The following is a 22926-nucleotide window of genomic DNA, read 5'->3' on the forward strand; positions in this document are numbered from 1 at the left end:
CCTCGGGGAAGTCTGCGACGGTGGACACTACATCTTCGGTCCTGACATAGAAGTAGTCGAGCTAGAAGTGCCAACTAGCTTTGTCATCCATCCTCACCACCAAGCATTTTCCTCCGTGGTAGCAAAGATTTAACAAGGTCCCTCGATAAAAATAAGGGGCGAAGAGATGGATCAGGTGGCGCACTGTAATGTCAACATCGGGCAATTCAACGAATTTCGTCAACATCATGGCCACCTTAAAGATATAAGGGGAAAGATGCATCGTACACACATTGTAGTACCGGTATAAGTCTTCTATCAGCGGCGGTAAAGGAAACGAGTACCCAATCAAGAATAGGTATGCGTAAAGGGCGCAGAAGCCGGGACGGTGAACCCAAACCTCATCATCGCCCGCTGGGATCAAGTCTACATGACCAGGTAGGCCGAGTCTAACCTTGAGCTCGGCTAATCGCTCTACCATCATCGCAGATTTGAACCGCTCCATCACCACTTCTGGTGCCTTATAGAAGTCCGGTTTGGCATCTGGATATTGGGGTACAATCTCCTCTACAGTGGGTAAACTTTCCTCCTCGGCGACAGTTCCGCCATCTTCCCCCTTGATCAGGAAAAATAACGTCTAATGCAACAGAGTGATCTTCCATATGAATATCTGATGATTGCAAGGACATTGTTGCAGAAAAAAATGGTAAAGCCAAAGGAAACGATTTTCGAAAACAACAGAGAGTTGCAAGGATTCTGTGAAGAAGATGAAGGAGAAGCTCTTGGTTAAGAAGAAGAAGGAATTTGAAAAAAGTTTCAAAATCAACAAACCATCCCTTATTTATAAGATTTGGGGGCACCAGAATCGAAACGGCAGGCCATGATTAGCACGAATATCGAAACGACAGAGCCAATCGAGGGTCACACTTGAATCGATGCGACACATCGAGAAACGATGTCATTGTGACGCATGATGTCACGATGTCACCTTTTCTCTTGGACGAGATGGATCCAACAGATTTCCCGAAAAATTCAAAGAATTCAAAATGTGCGGGCCTCAGAAGGCCACACTGCCCTATCTCCACGACCACGACCTATATAGCCAGCTCGATAAAATTGTATCACAAACGACACTATCCACTCATCGACCTCGTTAAGCGGGGACGACCTCGATGAGCGGAGGGACTAACTATATGGGCCAAAATCTGTCTCTAGAATACTTAAGTCAGGATGGCATTAGCGAAACACTCCCAGGCCGCCATGTATCGAAGTGGCTTAAGAAACAACAAAGGTCGTGGTCGAAGAGTCAGCAAGAACTGAGGTCGAAGAGTTGTCAAGGATCGAGGCCGAGGTCGAATACCCTTGACAGAGTTATAACGGCTAGTTCCAAGATAGGACATTAAAGCGTATATTCTAGTGGATATTCTCTGCACTCGTACTGTTAGGGTTTCTAAGAACATGTTCCCTATAAATAGAAAGAGACACAATGATATGAGACATAAAATATTCATTTGTGAAATATACTTTGACTTTATTGAGAGAAAATAACCTTTTTACTAAGATTCTGATCCACACTTCTCCACTTGATCCAAGAATAATTCGAATATTCAAAGGCTGATCTATCATTCATCATTGTCAGAAAGAACATCTACTGATTTCATCCTTTGTCGGGTGACCTATACGTTTTATTTACATAAATGTCATTTATTACTATTCATCACTATTTAATGCTATGTTTCTTCCTTTTGGGTCTTTGAATATTGTCATTATTGTGCACCATCGTAACCTTTGGAATAGATATACATGTTATTTATCACCATACCGAGAATTTTATCTTTAAGATATTATTATTATTAACTCAAATTAACCCCTGTTTGTATAAATTTAATTAGTTGAATTGGTCAAACACAAATATTTTATATATCGAACAACCCTTTAATTGTAAGAATCAAATCTTTAACTTTGAATTTGAGACATAATAATTATCACCGAAACGTTGGGAGAGTTAGAAACGTAAGTACTAATTGTTGTAGGTATACATTATAATTACGCCTTTTCTGTGCAATTATTTGCAAGAAAAGCATGGTCATTGGAACTTCGCTAACGTACACATCTTATTTGGTAGATTTTCAATTTCAAGATAGTAACTACTAGTCTACTACGAGTAGTACGAAAAGATAGAAGGGATATTATACTTGCGAAACATAAATTTACAGCCGTTGGGAATTTTAAACAGCTAGCGGTGACGCAATTGTACATCAAGATCTTACGACAACGACAAAACGGAAAAGAAGTGCGTCGTTAATACATGACGTTAACCTTGACCGCGTCCAGCATTAATAGCGTTGGTAGGAAGATACCCGTTACAAATAGTACTGTTCACTTTGTTACGACCTGGATATTGCCAAGTATACAATAATTTCTAATTTTTAGTGTGTTTTAATGAAATTTACATAAATAACCCGTATTTATATACATTACTATTAATTTTGGGTGCTATTTGTACAATTTTGCCTTTTATACAATTTTGAATTTAAGAAAATGATCTTTTTAGATCCCTTATTTATAAAAGACAGATCTCTTATGTGTAAAAATAAATCTCTCATGTATAAAAAAAAGGTAACATCATAAAACTAAAAACAAATTTGTAAAAAGCCAAAAAACTAATTGATATATATAACGGCATTGCAAATTTTTTTAAACCTAATATTGTGAGTTACTGATCATTTTCATTAGTAAGGTACCCATCTCTAGCATTTAGTAAGGTACCGATCATTTTCATTAGCTTTACTATATAATCAGCTACGCATTACTATTAAAAATTTAAAGCCTGAAATGTGGGTGCCGAGCGAGTCGCTAAAAACAGTATTAACTCAAAATAAAAATTGCATTTTTTTCTGTTTTAATGACCTGCTAAATCCGTATTACTAGTGTACTAATAATAACCACATTAAATGAGAGACCTTTAACTTCCCACAATTCCTTTTCTGGTTAGAAGAATACCGTTGGAATCATCATTTTCAAATTCCCAAAATCAAACAGCTAAATTCTCTCACTGTTTATACCTACACAAGAGCTGTTGAAACTGACCATCTAAATTCTATTCTTCCTTTTATTTTACTAAAACTGATGCTCTCCAGTGTTTTTCAGATATAACAGCTCCTCATCCATTCTGGTGTTTTCAACATCAAGAATTAAGCTTGTCTTTCGTGAGTTTTCTTTTGTCTTTCCTTTTTCTATATGTGACAAATAAGCGTATCTGTTTGTGTTTTTTTTCTCATTTGTATCGTGAAAGAAGTCGATTGTCTATCAGAAGCAGTCTCTCCGCCCTTTTAGGAAAGGGGTAAGGTTGTGGACATCTTACCTTCCCAAACATCACTTGTGGGAATTCATTGAGCATGTTATTGTTGTTATTCGTATCGCGAAGGGATGCTGTTTTGCTAATCATTTTGAAGTAAGCGGGTAACAAACTAATAATGAGCTGCTTTACATGTCATTACCAATTAGATTTCATGTTTTTTTTATTATTTGGTGATTCAAAATCTACGTATATTCATAAAAATTAATTTTAACCTTGTATAAACAATATAATTTTCTGGGAAGGAGGTTCATCCGCTACCCTGGGTGTGTGAAGTGTTTTACCTGCACGGTTCCGCGGGACATCTGTCATCTCATACTAGTACTGGTAATAGATAACTTTGTCCACGAAATTTTAGACAAATGAGAAGAAACAGCCTAATCTTTTTTATCTTTGCTTGAACTATAATCTTTCATGATTTTCACTCTCTTCATTAATCGTCCATAGTATGATTTCAGGTTTTGACATCAGAAAATTTGGTTTGGTTGATGGCTTTTTTTCTTAGGAATGCAATTAATTATATGTGTTGCTTAACAAAGCCCCCCTTGTTAATGCCACAAAAAGAGGGGTGCTTTGTTTGTGGGTGTACATCAGTGGTACCTAATGCTTTTTAGCATAGAATTCCATCTCTTTCTTTGAATAAAGGAGAAACCCCTTCAACTTTTGCTTTTTCTTTATTTTGAATCTTTTTTGCTTTCTGGGGATCACTTTAAAATGTGGGGATCACTTCTTCTTTTTCCCTTTTGTGACACTCTTTAGCATTACACTTCCTTAGTCTAGTATACTTTCTTTTTTTAAAAAAAATTGATAATTCTATCAACAGAACATAATTTCCAATGCATAATATACAAGATTTGTTGTTGGATTACTGGGCCTGACAATACTCTATCATTGTTATATGCCAATTTTACTTTTCCACATTGAAAAGGTCATGAACAACATTGAACTCTTTCAAATTTGCTTAAATAATGAAGCTTCAACTTTTGACTTGATGCTACATTTGTTTTATATGTACAATATCAACTCCTTATTATCTTGTAATATATTATCTTTATGTTCCTAAATCTTCTGATTCTGGTAATCTTTTATAAGTGGGCATCTTTTTTAGGACTATTCCGAGTCCATTACTAAAGGCAATGCAATGCATCTTCCCTCCGATTATATAGATAGAATACTGGATAAAGAGTAAAATCTAGAGTGTATTCATTCTATAAGAAATTCTGATAATCATCCATGTTTAGAGAAAGACTTTCAAGTTTTCTGCTCTTGCTTTATAATGAACAGCTTATAGGAATTTAAAAAAGTAATTGGCACCTTGCTTTTTAGTGGGCTAATAATAGAAAAAGAATGACTTTATTACCAAAAGGACTTTAGACCAAAGTATGCAATAAATCTTCTCTCCCCACCCCCTTTCAAAATCTGTCTTCAGTGAATACTTCAATCAGTATTTGTCATGGTTCTTGCCTCCTTGATTGATTCATTTTCAATGTGAAGAGGTAAACTAACTCAAGTTTCCTTTTCATGCATATCATATATAGGTAAGTGACTTTTGAGGATTCAATCAATTTCCACATAGCCAGTTCACTTGAGTGCCATATATATAGAACTAAAAGTCAGTAAGGCATAATCTTTGTTTATTCTTTCTGTCATGTAACCAATGAATTTCCTCCTCTTGGCATTCTCATTCTTTGTACTTCTTTAGCTGATACTGCTTCTTGATTATATAGTTTTCTTGCACCTGAATATGTTAATGTTTCTTCCAGTTCTTGTAGCAAACTGATTAATCTCCCTTTCACAGTAGTGAATGAGCTGCTTCCTCCAAGAGGAACCAGCTAATTGTGTTTCATTCTCCTCAAAGTCATTACGCAGAAAAGCAAGAAGTGAAGGGCTGCTGCAACTAAAATCTTGCTTTAGCATGTTTGCGAGCCAGATCAGTAAAAACATAATGAAGCTCCAATATTTATTGGCAGCTGTTGCTTTTCTTATTTCCTTGCTATCAAATTTTCCTCATGTTATAGCTGATCTTGATTCCGATAGACAGGCTCTACTCGAGTTTGCAAACTCTGTTCCTCATATAAGAAAACTCAACTGGAATTTGACTATCCCTATCTGCAAATCTTGGGCTGGTATCACTTGCAACAAAGATGGAACCAGAGTCATTGCAATCCATCTACCTGCTGTTGGACTTTTTGGTCCTATCCCGGCTAACAGTATAGGAAAGCTAGACGCTCTTAAAGTCCTTAGTTTAAGAGCCAATTATCTTAATGGAAGTCTTCCTTCTGATCTCTTTTCAATTCCTTCCCTCCAATCTGTCTACCTTCAGCATAATAACTTCTCTGGTGATATTCCTGTTTCTTTATCTCCTCGACTTGGTGTACTAGATCTATCGTTCAACTCTTTAACTGGAAAAATTCCCGCCACGATCAAGAGCTTGTCGCGATTATCTGTGTTGAACCTACAGTTCAATTCATTGAGAGGAGAAATCCCCAGCCTTGACACCCTCAAGTTAAACCACTTGAATTTGAGTTACAACATGCTAAATGGCTCAGTTCCGAACTCCCTCCAAAAGTTTCCACTTTCATCATTCGTGGGAAACTCTCGTTTATGTGGGACACCTCTAACTAGCTGTTCTTTGAATTCTCCATCACCTTCTCCAGCAGCAGATAGCTTATCTCCACCTGAAAGACCAAAGACTGTCAACTCTAAGAAACTAAGTACTGGAACCATCATTGCCATCGCAGTTGTGGCTTCTTCGTTGATTTTTCTCCTAGTTTTAGCTATCTCCTTCTGCTGTTTGAAAAAGAAAGTAAGTGACAACACTAGCACGATTAAAGAAAAAGTGGCACTGGCTAATGGGGGAAGGAGCGAGAAGACTGAGGACTTTGGAAGTGGGGTGCCAGATGCTGAGAAGAACAAGTTGGTATTCTTTGAAGGTTGCACTTACAGCTTCAATCTGGAGGATCTTCTTAGAGCTTCCGCAGAGGTTCTTGGTAAAGGGAGTTACGGAACAGCTTACAAAGCTGTCTTGGATGAGGCGACGATTGTGGTGGTGAAACGGCTGAGGGAAGTAGGTGCTGCTAAAAAAGAGTTTGAACAGCATATGGAGATTGTTGGAAGGGTTGGGAGGCACCCTAATATTGTGCCACTCCGTGCATATTATTATTCCAAGGATGAGAAACTTCTTGTTACCGAATACATGCCTGCTGGTAGCTTGTCAGCCGCCTTACATGGTACAATTTACTTAAAGCTTTGATTTTTGATTATCAGTAATGATTCATACTTTTTTGCTTTAATTTTACATAATCTTGATAATGAGTACAGGTAATAGCGGTATTGGTAGAACTCCACTAGACTGGGATACAAGATTGAAGATATCTCTAGGAGCAGCGAAAGGAATTGCCCACATCCACACTGAAGGTGGAGTGAAATTTACTCATGGGAACATCAAGTCCTCCAATATACTTCTCACAAGAGACCAAGATGGATGCATTTCTGATTTTGGCTTAACACCTCTAATGAACTACATACCATTTAAGTATAGATGTGCTGGTTACCGCGCTCCAGAAGTGATTGAAACGCGGAAAGGGACACAAAAATCCGATGTTTATAGCTTCGGAGTGTTGCTCCTAGAAATGCTGACAGCCAAATCCCCTATCCCATTATCAGGACATGATGAGGTAGTTGACTTGCCTAGGTGGGTGCGGTCGGTTGTTAGAGAGGAATGGACTGCTGAAGTTTTCGATGTAGAGCTGTTGAAATACCAGAATATTGAAGAAGAGATGGTGCAGATGCTTCAGATTGGACTTGCTTGTGTAGCAAAGGTACCTGATATGAGACCTAGTATGGGAGAAGTGGTTAGAATGATTGAAGATATTCGACAACCAGAAGGCGAGACAAGGCCTTCCTCTGAGGACAACAGGTCTAAGGATTCTAATGCACAAACCCCTGATCTGAACCTAGTAATTTAATAAGTTAGTTTTTTGATTCTAGAGAAACTTAAGAATGCAATTTATCTCCATTGCCAGCTTTGCATGTTATTGGACATATAAGTGCTTTTTATCTTGATGCTATATCCTGTTCTGGCCTGTGTAGAAACTTATCAGCTCAATATAAATGAGAACCTTTGTTTTCTTTTTGGAGCTCTCTTTTTGGATTCTTTCTGTTTTTCTTTTCCATCAAGTGGCCAATGCAGCACTGTGCCTAGGGCAATGCTAAGGTAGAAATTAGCAATTGTAATAATTAGATCTTAAATTGTTTACAAACGGAACTTGTTGACGCTCTACTGCTTTAGATTGGATACAGCACACCCAAATGCACTAGATATATATACTCCCTATTTCATGATTTCTATCTTTATTTACTAAAACAAGTCTAATCACTTTAAGGCTATTATTAGTTTGACTACATATAAAAAAAAACTCAAATTTTATTTTTCAAAGCGGAACTTTCATGTCCCTCGCCATACTCTCTCTCTAGATAATATGTTATGAAGTCAAAAAATATATAGATCGACGATGCATAGTCGTAGAGACAAGAGTGAGTTGATCTAGTGGTGAGCACCCTCTACTTCCAATCAAGAGGTTGTGAGTTCAGTCACCCCAAGAGCAAGGTGGGGAGTTCTTGGAGGGAGGGAGCCGAGGGTTCCATTGGAAACAATCTATCTACCCTGGGGGAGAGGTAAGGTCTGCGTACTAACTACCCTCCCCAGACCCCACTAGTGGGATTATACTGGGCATGTAAGATTTTCCTATGAATATGGGTGGCCCAATAGGCTTAAGGCCCGTAATTAATATTTAATTATTGAGCAAATATCGTCTGTTCGATCGGTTACTTGATGGACCCACCTATTCTATTCTTCTTTTCCATCACTAAAGGCGGCGGAAACGCTTCCGTTTCGCGATAATGGCTTCCGCTTCAGGTATGTTTTCTGCAACAATTATATGCGTTTACCCTCAAAATCAGATAACAATTAAATTTGTAAGTGGTTTTAAGGATACGCAGGTTTATTTGACACAAAGCAGTAAATAAAGATAAATTAAATAAATAAGGATGAAGTAAGCTCAAGCCACACGAGGAAGACGATTTAAGCCTTGGTGAAATATTTGCTCTCGATTCGGGCTCGTAACAACAAGCACCGACGAACGAAAGCAAAAGAACTAATAACAGAAAAAAATAATGGTATATTGCCTTGGAATGCATGTTACAATGTGTCAAACGAATTATCAGACCCCCTTTATATAGTAGGGGAGTCCTACTTTAGGTACAATTCTATAGAAGATAAAAGATCTCTTGATTCACTAATTGTCGATTCGTTATTGATACATGCCGAGATCCCCTCCGTAATATCCGATCGGTCACGGATACTTCGGTCTCCTGTTGAATATGCTGACAATGTTTCTTCGAAGTCATTCGAGGCTAGGACCGATTCCGGGACCATGGCTTCGATATTCTCGAAGACATGCGTTCTGCCCACGGGTTCTAGCCCGGTGAGACTTGGGGTCGATTTTCAATTTTTTATTGCCATGTCTCGAGCCTGGCTCACCATGTCGGAGGTTAGGATGCACCACGAGCTCGATTTCACCCGCATACAGATAGTCCTCTCGTTTTTCGGAGAGTAGACGACGAGAAACGACACGAGTTCCCGATTCTTACTTCGATACACCGCGACAGAAACGACAAAACAACTGAAACGTCTCGCCAGTCAAGTCTTAATGGCATTAAATGTATGTCAACCACCGGTCGAAATTCCTGGATGCGAACCGCCGCTGAAATACTATAAATACCCCTTCCTTCATTTTAACTTTACATCTAAACCTTCTACCCTCGTACCTTAAAGATTTCAATACTTTCTAGCACTTCTACTCTGGTTATTTGAGATCCTTTGCAAGAACTCTTGTCCATCTTCACCTCAAGCCAACAAGTACAATCCTTCAACTTCCTTTCCTTCCCCATTTTCCCTCTAATTTCTAAAGAAATGGCAAAAACTTCTAAAATTGTTCCCCAGAAAGAAGCCCTTTCTACTTCGCGGCCGGCTACTGAAGCCGAGGAGACCGTTTCGCGTGATGCTGTCAACGAACCGGTACCTGAACCCCCTTTGAAAATGTTCATCCCCGGAGGATGCTCGGTCAACGCCGATATCAAGGTTGAAAAACCTTCATCCGTACAAGGTCGGTATGAGGAAGTCTCGAGAAACATCTGCTCGATTACTGAAGAAATCATCCCCACGGTCCGAAAAGACTGTAACTGGGCGGATAAGGACATAGTGGTCCCCGACCTCGATGAAGCCATTACCACCCATGTCGAGGGATACCTAAGTGTTTATGCTTATCCCTTTATATTGGGCCCAGTGGATCCGGTCATTTGGATTTCTGCAGAAGGTACAACGTGTGCCTAGGCCAGATTCACCCATCGCTCTGGAGGATCGTAATCCTCCTCCGGTTCTTTGTAAACAAAATCGATGGATGTTCGTTCACCATCGACCATCTTCTATGCTTATACAATCCCCGAATCTTTCGGGGGGACTGATAAAGCTTGTGCGACGAGCCAGTAAAGCCCCGTTCTCAAGTATTGATGAGGACCAGGATCGGGGATGGCAAGGCCGTTTTGTCCGAGTAAAGACTTCGGACTTAATTCTAGTCGAGTGCAGGCTATTCCCCGAGAAGTGGAATACCTCACGTAAGTATAATTTTACTTTCGAAAGTCGATTTTATACTTATTTCCTTCTTTCTTATCGGTGTTTTATGGTGGTGCAACCGTCGCTCGGGGCCCGAATGTTGTCCCTCGACTCAAGGAGTGGGTTGAGGGTATCGTATCACAGATGCCCTACTCTGAGCTCTCATGGGAAAGGGCCATTGGGAGGCCCGTTCCCACGGTGAGACTCTTTTCCTGAGTAAGTGATATTTGGATTCCTCTTTTATCATTAAGTCCTCACTCCATTTACTTCTTTTTGTAGGTCCTCTCCGCCCCCGTAGGGGTGGCCAGTTACCTTCGGTGCCTGGTGATCGAGAAAGACCAAGCCAAGATGAACGAGGTAGACACGCTCTGCCAGTTCAACGAAGCACAACAGGCGCTGAACCGGGTATCTTCAGATATCTCTCTCAATGACTTCAATTTTTCTTTTTATACTCAAACTAATCCATAGATAATCCTAACATTTTTCTTTGTATTTGTTGGACTCAGTGCTTCACCATGAAACTTTCCTTCGGTATCGGGACGAGCTGAACAAGCTTGAAGCCGAAGTCCGAAGGCTCACTGAGAAGAGAGATACCTACAAACTCCTCAGCGAGCAACGTGAAGGAGAGGCTAAAAGCCTTCGAGATGAGTTGGAGGTGGCTCGGAAGGAACACGCTGACTTGGTTGAACAGGTAAAAGTATTTGAAGTTAGTGACAATGAGCTAGACACAGTGACTAATGGTCGGAACCCGTAGGTCCAACAGAAGATTGATTGGATCGACCAACTCCGAGCCGAGATGGATGTAGTCAAGGTTGAGGCTGAAGAATAGAGAGGTAGAATGGACTGCCTGGCCTCAGAAAAGGAGACTTCTCGGGAGCAGTTAACATCGATAGAGGTCCAGCTTCGGGCGGCAAAGGAAAAGGCCGAGGTGCAGGCCCAAAAAATTGAGGAGCTCCACTCTCAGCTAAGCTCGGTCGTCTCCGATTGAGAAACCCTTGCCAAAGAGCTCAAAGCGGCCAAGTCGGTGGTTGAAGTGACCAGAGCTGATGCCAACTATATGGTGGCCCAGTATAAGGCCGACACCGAAGCAGCCCAGGACCGCTTAAGGGACATGGTTGAATACACAAAGTGGCAGTCCCGAAGGGAGGTCCTCGAGGAGGTTCATGCTCGGGGTTTTGATGTGTTAGCCGAGATTATGACCGCTAAGGGGTTCGAGGCCGAGGCCAAGAAGTTGGCGTGCCCCGAGGATGAAGAAGACTCCGAGGGATCGGGCGGATCCTAGGACGGAGGTGACTCCGATGGTCCCGGTGACAAGGCGGGCTCTGGTGGAGACCAAGCCGTTTAAGTACTTTGTATATTTTTCTTTGTTTTTGTATTTTGCACTTTTGTACCTTTTTTGTCAAGGCCGTTTGGCCTCTGTAAAGATCTTTCTATATATATATATATATATATATATATATATATATATATGTGTGTGTGTGTGTGTGTCTTGAATATACGAGTTGTAGTTTCCATCTTTTCATTGGTTTGCTTTGTTCTATATGACTGCAAAGATATCGAAATGCCTTAGCATGTAATAATTAGGTATTTTTGATATTATTTTGTTTACAATTCGTGGGGGCTCGGTATGATCTGAAACTTTCCCCAAAATACTTAGAACATTTTAGATGATAATTTTGCCGAGGGTAGCCTTTTGAACTGGTTTAGAAATTTTGAAGGCCTTGTTTTTTGTTACGGGTCTCGGATGTCTCTGAGCCATTTTAGTATGGTCGTAGACTTTTTAGTTCGGGTGTTGCTCAGTGGGCTTGTTACCCCGGTTTATCCGGGCTTGCCCAAGATAACAGTCCCCGAATGGGGATGGCCGTAGCCTTTAAGATTCGGGCACTGCCTAATAGGTCTTGTGCCCCCGGGATCTGATAGCCTGGGCCGTCCGAGTTTGTCTTTGGACGGCAGTCCCGGAGTGAGAGCGATCCTTTGAACTCAGATAAAGGCGACCCTTGGGCTCGATATCTTTAGGGGTTCGAATGTAGGAAAATCCTTAAAAGGAAAAATATTTTAAGGGACAAGATATTTATCCGCAAGGTAGAAACTTCTTTTTATTTCTGTGCATAATATATACGATTACACATGTGTACAAGCTTTATGTCAGGGTTCGAGCAGTCTATGTGGGCATGGTTTATTTGACCGTTTGACCCTTACAGTAAATCCTACCGATCGAGCCGAGACTATTCGATCACAAAGTTCCTTTCCTTGCTAAAGTCATTATCCGAAGGTGATGTCCCCCAGTGTTTGAGGCTGATCATAGAGAAGCCTAGAATACTGTTGTCATGATCTTTGACACCGGTTCATAGACGCCCTTCAATTCTAAGTTAGCACGATTTACTGTTGCCTCATTAAAAACCTTACCGGAAAACCCATTTGGGATAAAACTAGTTCAAGGGAAAAATAGTGTAACGCGTGATTTCAGGTCTAAAAATTGTATCGTTTTTTGCCAGTCACCTGCAAATGTTAGTCCATAACGTGAATAAATAAAAGGAATGAATTGGATCATACCTTAGCAGTAGAATCTTTTCAAGTGAGTTATGTTCCAGTTGTTCGGTAATTGCTCACCGTTCATTGCTACGAGCTTGTATGACCCTTTTCCGGTGATCTCGATAATTTGATACGGACCTTCCCAGTTCGGCCCCAGCTTCCCTTCGTTCGAATTTTGAGTGCTTAGTGTGACCTTCCTTAACACTAAGTCCCCGACATTGAAGTGTTGAAGGTTGGATCTTCGATTGTATTACCTCTCGATCCGCTGTTTTTGGGCGGCCAACCGAACAAGGGCGGCTTCGCGCCTTTCATCTAACAGCTCCAAGCTCGTATTCATGGCCTTTTCGTTCGATTCTTTGGTCGCATATCAGAATTTGAGACTCCGTTCTTCGATTTTGACCGGTATTAGGGCTTCGGAGCCGTAAACCAACGAGAAGGGGGTGGCCCCGGTACTGGATTTCGAGGTCATACGGTATGCCCATAGGACTTCGGGCAAGATTTCTTTTCATCTTCCTTTGGCATCGATTTTTGAGGTTTTGGAGTATGGTTTTATTGGTGGACTCCGCTTGCCCGTTCCCACTAGGGTGATAGGGTGTTGATGGGATCTATTTGATCTTATGGTCTTCGAGGAACTTACTTACTTTGTTGCCGATGAACTATTTCCCATTGTTGCACACGATCTCGGCCGGCATCCCGAACCGGCATATTATGTGGTCCCAAATGAAATCGATGACTTCCTTGTCCCTGACTTTCTCTTACGCCTGGGCTTCCACCCATTTAGAAAAATAGTCAGTCATAAACAATATTAATTAAGCCTTACCGGGTGCCCATGGAAGGGGGCCGACGATGTCCATCCCCCATTTCATGAATAGGCAGGGTGACAAGACCGAATGTAGTAGCTCCCCGAGCTGATGAATCATCGGAGTATGCCTTTGACATTCGTCGCATTTTCGTATGAACTCCTTAGCGTCCTTTTCCAGGTCGATCCAATAGTATCCGATCTAATTATTTTCTGAACTAATGATTCGGCGCCCGAATTATTTTCGTAGTTGCCTTCGTGGATTTCCCTCAAAACATACTCGGTGTCTCCTGGTCCTAGATATATTGCGATTGGGCCATCGAACGTTCTCCGAAACAGTGTACCGTCTTCGGACAGGATGAACCCGGTCACCTTTGTACGTAAAGTTCTCGATTCCTTAGGGTCCGAGGGCAGTTTTCCGGTCTTCAGATACTCTATATATTTGTTTCTCCAGTCCCAAGTTAGGCTCGTTGAGTTTATCTCGGCGTGGCCTTCTTCCACTACCAATCTCATGAGTTGTACGACTGCCCTCGAGTCGAACTCATCATCCTAGATCGACGACCCAAGTTAGTAAGGGCATCGGCCTCACTGTTTTGATCCCGAGGTACGTTTTGTAGAGTAAACTCCTTGAACTGATGTAAAGTTACCTGCAACTTATCCAGGTACTTTTGCATTCGTTCCTCTCTGACCTCAAACATCCGATTAACTTGGTTCATCATAAGGAGGGAGTCGCACTTATCTTCGGTCACCTCCACCCTCAAGATTTTGTCTAGTTCGAGACCTGCAATCATGGCCTCATATTCGACTTCGTTGTTAGTCAATTTTACATTCCTAATAGATTGTCTAACTACATTGCCTATTGGTGGCTTCAATACGATGCCAAGTCCAGACACCTTTGCGTTCAAGGAGCCGTCCGTAAAGAGGGTCCAGATCCCCGAAGAAGTTCTCGAGTTCAACAATAACTCTCTTTCGACCTCGGGTATTAGGACCGGCATAAAGTCAGCCACAAAGTCTGCCAATATTTGAGATTTAATGGCGGTCCGGGGTCGATATTCAATATCGTACCCGCTGATCTCCACGGCCCATTTGACCAACCGTCCCGAGAGCTCGGGTTTATGCATTACATTCCTCAATGGGTAAGTAGTCACAACACATATGGGGTGACATTGAAAATACGGTTTCAGCTTCCTAGAGGCGCTTAGCAAAGAGAGCACTAATTTCTCTAGGTGAGGGTATCTAGTTTCGGCCTCACCTAAAGTCCTGCTAACATAATAAATGGGAAATTACGTACCTTTCTCTTCTCGGACTAGGACTCCACTTACCGCTATCTTCGATACTGCCAGGTACAGGTATAGTCGCTTGTCTGTCTTCGGCGTGTGAAGCAGCGGTGGGCTCGACAGTTATCACTTGAGCTCCTCCAAGGCCTGTTGGCACTCCGGGGTCCACGAGAAGTTATTCTTCTTTCTCAATAGTAAGAAGAACCGGTGTCTCTTATCGGGAAACCTCGAGATGAATCGCCCCACGGCGGCTATGCGCCCGGTTAATCTTTGTATGGCCTTCACGTTGTCCACAATAGTGATATCTTCAATGGCTTTGATCTTATCAGGGTTTGTCTCGATTCCCCGGTTGGATACCATAAATCCGAGGAATTTACTGGATCCGACTCCAAATGCACACTTCTCTGGATTCAGCTTCATATTGTACTTCTTCAATATGCTGAAGGTTTCCTGCAAATGTTTCAAATGGTCCTCTGCTTGCAGGGACTTAAACAACATATCATCAATGTAAACCTCCATTGATTTTCTTATTTGTTCCTTGAACATCCGGTTTACTAGGCGTTAATAAGTGGCACCGGCATTTTTAGTCTGAATGGCATCACGTTATAACAGTAGGTGTCGTACTTAGTGATGAAGGGGTTTTTTATTTGATCGCTCGGGTTCATCTGTATTTGGTTGTACCCGGAATAAGCGTCGAGAAAACTGAGGATCTCGTGGCCGGCCGTTGTATCGATCATGCGATCGATGTTGGGCAGAAGGAAAGAGTCCTTGGGATATGCCTTATTCAAGTCTTTATAGTCTACACATATTATTAATTTATTCTCTTATTTAGGGACTACCACTACGTTTGCTAACCAATTCGGGTATTTAACCTCCCAAATGGACCCTATTTTAAGGAGTTTAGATACTTCATCCTTGATGAAAGCACGTTTGACCTCAAACTAGGTCTCCTCTTCTGCTTGACCGGGTGGAACTTCGGGTCTAGGCTTAGCTTGTGAGTGGTTATTTCCGGTGGGACCCCTGTCATATCAAGGTGGGACCAAGCGAAACAATCTTCGTTATCTATAAGAAATGGAATGAGTTTTTTCCTAAGCTAGGGGCTTAACCCCGTGCCCAGGTATACCTTTCGATCGGGCAAGTGTTCGATTAGTACGACTTGATCCAGTTCCTCAACCATTGATTTGGTAGCGTTGGAATCGTCGGGGGCTATGAAAGATCTGGGAACTCTATAATCGTCGTCCTCGTCTACCCCTTATTTCTCCGATTCTGTCGAGGTTGGTATCGATAATTGCTATTTGGCCTCGTCTTTGGCCATCAGAATCATCTTTGGATTCGGACTCAGCTGGTATCGATAATGTCGAGAGTGTGGATACCGGGATCACCTCATCGACCGCGAACATTTCCTTGGCGGCCGGTTGTTCCCCGTAAACTATTTTGATTCTTCCGGGTGTTGGGAATTTCAGCACCTGGTGCAGTGTCGAGGGTATTTCTCTCATTTGGTGAATCCATGGCCTCCCGAACAAAGCGTTGCATCTCATATCTCCTTCGATTACATAGAACTTGGCTTCCTGAATGGTTTCGGTGACACTCATCGGTAATGCTATCTCCCCTTTAGTGGTCTCACATGCCATGTTGAACCCGTTCAGGACTCGGACCGTAAGTACGATCTGATCTTGTAGGCCGAGTTATTCCACGACCCTCGATCTGATGATGTTGGTTGGGCTGCCTTGACCAATTAACACACGCTTGAGATTTATTTATGAGTACCGACATTACCAGTGCATCATTGTGGGGCTGCACGATCCCCTCAGCGTCTTCGTCGTTGAAAGACAAGGTTTCTTCCGGTACGTAATCCTGAGTTCATTTTTTCCTTGTGATGGATACTTTGGTGCGCTTCAGCATCAACCCCTGGGGAATGTCAAACCCACCGATTATCATGTTAATGACGTACTGAGGTTCCTCCTGCTCAGTCTGTTTATTAGAATCTCTGTTCCTGAAGTGGTTCTTGGCCCGATCACTCAGGAACTCTAGGAGATGTCCGTTGTTGAACAACCAGGCCACCTTCTCTCTTAATTGTCGGCGGTCTTCTGTTCTGTGGCCATGAGTGCCATGATATTTTCATATTAGGTTAGGATCCCTTTGGGTTGGATCGGACTGTAGAGGTCGAGGCCATTCGGTATCTTTGATCCGTCGGATGGCAGATACGATAGCGGCGGCATTGACGTTGAAATTGTACTCTGATAATCTTGGCGCTTCTTTAGGCTCGGCGGGCCTGTCGAAGCTGTTTTTGCTCATGAGTCCTCGATTGTTTTGACCTCGGTCATTTCTCCTTTCATTTCTCATAGGGTTCCACCCAGACCCACTGCTTCTTCGGTCTCCATTGTACGGCTGATACTGATCCTTGTTTGATCTCGGTTCACGATCGCGTTTCTCTTAACTCTGTCGAAGGTTCTGACGGGATACACGGACCCGAAAGGGGCCCCAAGATAATCATCTTCGACCCTGATTTTTGATTGATACCGGTTATGGACATCGGTCCAACTGACAACCGGATATTCTACCAAGTTTTGTTTCAACTGTTGTAAAGCCAACGAGCTCCGAATATTGAGTCCTTGGGTGAAAGCCTGAATGGCCCAATCATCTTCCATTTGAAACTAAGACACGAACTCTCTGAGCATCTTATTATCCTTTTGTTTTACTTTGAAAAGGTATGACTTCCTGGTCTCGACCTTGATAGCGCCGACGTGTGCTTTTAAGAAGGAATCTGCAAGCATAGCAAATGAGTCAATAGAATTAGGAGGTAAGTTGTGATACCATATCATAGCTCCCTTGGATAAAGTTTCCCCGAATACTTTTAACAGGACAGATTCGATCTCGTCATCTTCCAAGTCATTTCCTTTGATGGCGCATGTATAGGAGGTCACATGCTCATTTGGGTCGGTCGTTCCATTGTACTTAGGAATTTAGGGCATGCGAAACTTTTTCGGGATCGGCTTTGGCGCTGCATTCGGAGGAAAAGGTTTTTGATTAAACTTCTTGGAATCCAGGCCCTTCAATATCGGGGGTGCTCCTGGGATTTGGTCGACCTTGGAATTGTAGGTTTTCATCTTTTTGTTATATGCTTTGATTTTCTTCTCCCCCGATTCTATCTGTTTTGTCAATTCCTTGAGCATTTTTATGATCTTGAGGTTAGTCCCTGATTCATTTTCATTCGGTCTCTCTGTGATCAATTCATTTATGCGGGTGACTTCCCGGGATGGTCGAGTTTAATTCTGCTCGGCGCGCGGTTTTGGTTCTGTAACTGGGCTATCGCCGCCTGTTGAGCCTCCAACATTTCAAAGATCACCCGTAAATTGATCCTGTCCCCTCCAATGTCTTGTGTATTTCGGGCTGCTGATCGAGCTTCACTACGGACGCTATTCTCGGGGTCGGTAGACAGATTTGCGTTGATGGCCACATGCGAGTTGGCGTCAATCGGGTCAGCGACCGGAATTCCGATGGGATCAACAGGTGGTACCTCGCCACTAGGCACTATGTTGTTATTTTTGCCGTGATGACCGGACTCATCGTCAACATGTAGAAGTGCTGACTGGTAGTTTGACATTTTGAGCTTTAACCTAAAATTAGAGATACTCCAAAGAACAAATGTAAAGTAGTGTGTGTTATAGAAATTTGTATAAAATAGCCACTATTATCCTCAGCCCCACGGTGGGGCACCAATCTGTTTACCCTCAAAATCGGATAACAATTAAATTTATAAGTGGTTTTAAGGATACACAGATTTATTTGACACAAAGAAGTAAATAAATAATACAAATTAAATAAATAAGGATGAAGTAAGCTCAAACCATGCGAGTAAGACGATTTAAGTCTTATTGAAATACCTCCCCTCGATTCGGGCTCGTAACAACAAGCACTGACGAACGAAAGCAAAAGAACTAATAACATAAAAAATAATAGTATATTGCCTTGGAATGCGTGTTACAATGTGTCAAATGAATTATCAGAACCCTTTTATATAGTATGGGAGTCCTACTTTATGTATAATTCTATAAAAGGTAAAAGATCTCTTGATTCACTGATTGCCGGTTCCTTATTGATACGTGCCGAGATCCCCGCCGTAATATCCGGTCGGTCACAGATACTTCGTTCTCCTGTTGACTATGCCGACAACGTTTCTTCCAAGTCGTTCGAGGCTAGGACCAATTCCGGGACCATGGCTTCAATATTCTAGAAGATAGGCGTTCTGCCACCGTGTTCTAGCCCGATGAGACTTGGGGTCGATCTTCGATCCTTTATTGCCATGTCTTGAGCCTGGCTCACCATGTTGGAGGCTAGGATGCACCACGAGCTCGATTTCACCCGCATACAATATGTAAGATTATCATGTATAAAATTAAAAGTTTATGTTTACAATGCATATATTACGTGTCCAGTATTTAAACTGCATATATTATATTAGTTATGCAATACTATTTTATATCGAAATCATATAACGTATTGGTAATGCGACATTATTATTTTATTCTTATAAGAAAAACCAAACAAGCCCTTTGAGTAGTAGCTTCTCTAAGTTAAAAAAAGAGGTTGACTTGTTGCAATTTTGGCACGAGTTAGTTATTATGGTTAAAAAGCACCAACTCAGGGAGGCCGTTGTTCTTCTTCTTTTCATTATTTTTCCTTTTGGATAACAGAGCAACGTCTCCTATGGTTTTCTTACATTCTCCGCAAATTTTTCATATGGGTCTTCTGTTTTTTATCACCATTTTCGCCGCAAACTGTTGAATTAGCAGAGACTTCCGCTTCAATTGGTCCCAAGGTAACCAAATAAAATATTCCGATTCCACTCTCTCGTCTAAACTCTTGTTACAATGGATAATATATGCATCTTCTTCTGTTTCTGCGTATAGGGTATGAACATATTTCCCTGCATGTGATTCTCAATACACTTAAATTTATGGATAAAAATATAAAGGAAGCAGAGGATGAATATTGGTTTAATTTTATGAAAATTACCCTCTCTTCCTATTAATCAGAAGAGCCCCTCGCCGAAGCCCACAAAATTCCACCCCCTGGTTTAACGTGGGGGTGCAGAACATAATGAATAGTGAATACCATCCATTTTGGTGGAAGTCGGGGTGAACTAGAAATTTTAATCTAAGTATGAATATGATCAGTTTTTAAGAGATTGATATTGCCATTTGTAATAGGGATTATAGGCACTACTTTGAAGTTTGAATCTACAAGATTTTAAAAGATGATCGAATAATTAATCCCGATAAAAATAGTAATTGACTAATTAGTTGGTAAGGTGATTTTGTATCTTGAAATTGAGCAAATTTGGAGCCCCAGGCTTTAGTCTAGTGGTAAGAGTCAACGCATGATGTGTGGGTTAGACGCATGCCACCGGTTTGATCCCTGCCACAGACAAAAGCTTGGTATCTAAGTGAAGAAATATAGAGGGACGGGTTCATTATCCACCAAGTTTCGAACTATGAGCCACCGACCCTGGGTGATTTTTCAGTTTTAAAAAAGAAAAAATAAGTTGAGCAATTTTGGACAATGTAGGAGACAATGAATGACAGCTGCATTTTGAATTAGCGAAAGTCTCTTGAGCTGATTTGTTGTTTAGGGAAATCTGATAAGTTGATCAAAGCAAGTTATCTTGGTACATGCAATTCAAGGCTTCGGCCAAAGTTCTCAGCTAGAAACTGACTTCTTTTGCTTTCATTATCTATATCATGGCTTATTATGTATTTAATGGACTTATATTTGCACATTAGCGTCTATTAATGAGTTTTTTTTCCAATATTGGGCAAGCATCAAGTCTCATTTACTCACAGGATTTCCATACTTGTAGGGCGCTGTTGTAGTTCTTTCACTCGGGTTCAGTTGCCCACCGCCCCATGGGACAGTGCTGGACTAAGGTAATGTATGGAAAGAGGTCATTTAAATTTCATTATGATATTTGTTCGTCTGTTCTTCTTTGTTTTTCTATTTGCTTGATAACTTATTTCTAGTCCTCTGTTTGAATGGTTGTTATATGTGCTTCAGTCTCACCCTTCTCTGTTACTTCTTTTTTTTTTGTCACTGTCTCCACTATAATGGGAAATATATGTGTGTGTGTACCTTTAACAGTTGGCCAGGCTTTCAACTTTAGGTGACCAAAACATTATCATAATGTTTAAGGTGCAAACTTTAGCAAAATCTCCTTGTTATTGTAGTAGCCTTGATGTGCAAAATTACTCCGGTAGATTAGTCGAGGTGCGTGCAGGCTGACCCTAGCACTACCATTAGTTGAATTTAAAAAAAGAGTAGTACCAAGTGACATTTGGGATAGATTCGAAGATTCTCCGTGTTCCAGGAGGATACTTGCTGATCTTAAATGGGAGGCTCAAAGCTTAGTTGAACTACATTTGTGTGGAGCCAACAATTTGGTCACCAGATAAATTTATTCTCCTAAAGTGCTTATGACTGAAGCTTGTATTGGTCTGCCTTGACTTTTAAATACAATTAAGATATTGAATACTCTTCTGGTTTTTCGAGAATTTTATGCTAGGCTCTTTTATACATCCATGATCGATGATATCCGATTGGAAGAAGTACAAGCTCTTTGCTTTACAATTGTTTCACTTGCATTTACATTCCTAGGATATGAACATACATCTAGTGTAGGACAACAGAAGAATTTCGGGGAGTTGCCTTTTTAGATTTCCAGTGGTTTCGGAACATCCATCCCAGCTGTTCCTATTGGTGTTTCATTCCTTTTTTCTTCCTGAGGAGAGAGTTCTATGTTTGTGTTCAGTTGGCAAATTACTTTGCATTAATTGGAATCTCTTCAATTCTTTCTTAGAGTAATGCTCTCACCCTTCTTTCCCAATCTAGCGCTGCTTTTGTTTGTTTTATTCATGAGCAAGTTAAGATAACTATCTCTATGTTGATGTCGCAAAGTTAAATTTGTGATTATTGCAGGCATGCGGTCAAGAGAAGGAAGATGTCCCTCCCACTTTTGGGCTTGCTAGTGGAAACGTTTTCCTTGTGAAATCAATGGAGAAGTGGGAAGAAAAGATGTCTGAAGCCAGTGACAGTGGCAAGATCGTAAGTTTCTTGATCAATTTTGGCTTTATGTTCTTTTTTGTTTTTTCTTTTCTTACTTCATATCTAGATACATGCCATAGCAGCACAAAATCTTTGTTTTCAAATTTCAGTTAGCATTCTCGGTTTCATGATCCAGCATCATATTTCATCTGCATATTTTCTTTACACAAGTATAAATTCTACACAAAACCTGCAAATATGTCAAATCAAAATCACCCTTCTTTTTGTCCCTTTTACTGGTTAGTTGTGCCTTTCTGTTGTGAATGCCTGGTTAATCTTCAGAATATATTGCTCTCGTCGAATAACACTATTCTTTACTTCTATCTTCCAACAGATGGTGGTAAATTTCAGTGCGTCATGGTGTAACCCCTGTAGAACAGCAGCACCAGCCTATCATGAACTTGCTGATAAATACACTTCAATAATATTTCTAACTGTGGATGTCGATGAGTTAGCTGTAAGTGTCCAGTTCCTTCTAATCATTGTCTTTTATTTGGATGATCTCAGTTTATAGCATCCTTAGTTATGATAACTACTACAACTACTACAGTAGTTTTCATATTATAACTATTTAAAGGTATGGATTTGTTATATCCATCTCCTGCAAAACATGTTGGAAGAAACCATCTCCTCTAATTACAGACAAATATTGGCAAACTGTAAACTGTTGGTTATGGCTTATTGCAGGAGTTAAGTACTTCCTGGGACATAAAAGCTACTCCAACCTTCATTTTCTTTAGAGATGGACGGCAAGTGGACAAACTAGTAGGTGGCAACAAGCAAGAGCTACAAAAGAAGACAGCGAATATCGCCGAGTCTACAAGGTCCCTGGGTTGATTTACTGTTGCTTCGCTGCAGTAGGAAAAATATGAACACGAAAACGCTATTATAAGAATTCTGGTTTTGTCACTTTAATTTTGCGTTTTACTGCTCCAACAACATTTTTACATGTGTCTATGCATATTAAGCAAAGTACTGGGATATTTAAAGGAAGTAAAATTTGCAGCTTGGAAAGGGAACTCGTATGGGGCTACACCATAGTTTTGTTACCCCAAACGCGAGGAAGTAAATGGCAATACCAATACAGTTAGTCAGTTACCAAGAGAAACATATATGCTGTAGTTTACTTATCCTCAATCTGTAGTTTACTCTCCAGAATTTAAGAAATCTGAAATAAATGAGAACCTATTACTGCTGGGATTTCTTCTTC

General features: G+C 41.1%; 2 protein-coding genes across 8 annotated transcripts; both read left to right on the top strand.

Moving 5' to 3' along the window:
• Positions 1-2977: 2977 nt before the first annotated feature.
• LOC107761564 (putative inactive receptor kinase At5g58300) lies at positions 2978-7472 on the top strand. Of its 7 annotated transcripts, none has more exons than XM_075252092.1 (3): positions 2978-3188; positions 5136-6567; positions 6659-7472. In XM_075252092.1, exons 2-3 carry the CDS (start codon positions 5142-5144, stop codon positions 7303-7305), a joined length of 2073 nt encoding a protein of 690 aa, XP_075108193.1. In that variant the 5' UTR covers positions 2978-3188; positions 5136-5141; the 3' UTR covers positions 7306-7472. The 7 variants fall into 7 exon arrangements, with proteins under 7 accessions (XP_075108193.1, XP_075108194.1, XP_075108192.1 ...); XM_075252093.1 differs by having other exon boundaries at positions 2979-3188; positions 5139-6567; XM_075252091.1 differs by having other exon boundaries at positions 2980-3188; positions 4876-6567.
• Positions 7473-19298: 11826 nt separating this feature from the next.
• LOC107761566 (thioredoxin H4-1-like) lies at positions 19299-22821 on the top strand. Its single transcript, XM_016579797.2, has 5 exons — positions 19299-19437; positions 20479-20545; positions 21591-21716; positions 22051-22173; positions 22404-22821. Exons 2-5 carry the CDS (start codon positions 20525-20527, stop codon positions 22551-22553), a joined length of 420 nt encoding a protein of 139 aa, XP_016435283.1. The 5' UTR covers positions 19299-19437; positions 20479-20524; the 3' UTR covers positions 22554-22821.
• Positions 22822-22926: the final 105 nt, after the last annotated feature.

This window comes from Nicotiana tabacum, chromosome 4, assembly GCF_000715075.1.
Source record: "Nicotiana tabacum cultivar K326 chromosome 4, ASM71507v2, whole genome shotgun sequence".
NCBI classification, from domain to species: Eukaryota; Viridiplantae; Streptophyta; class Magnoliopsida; order Solanales; family Solanaceae; genus Nicotiana; species Nicotiana tabacum.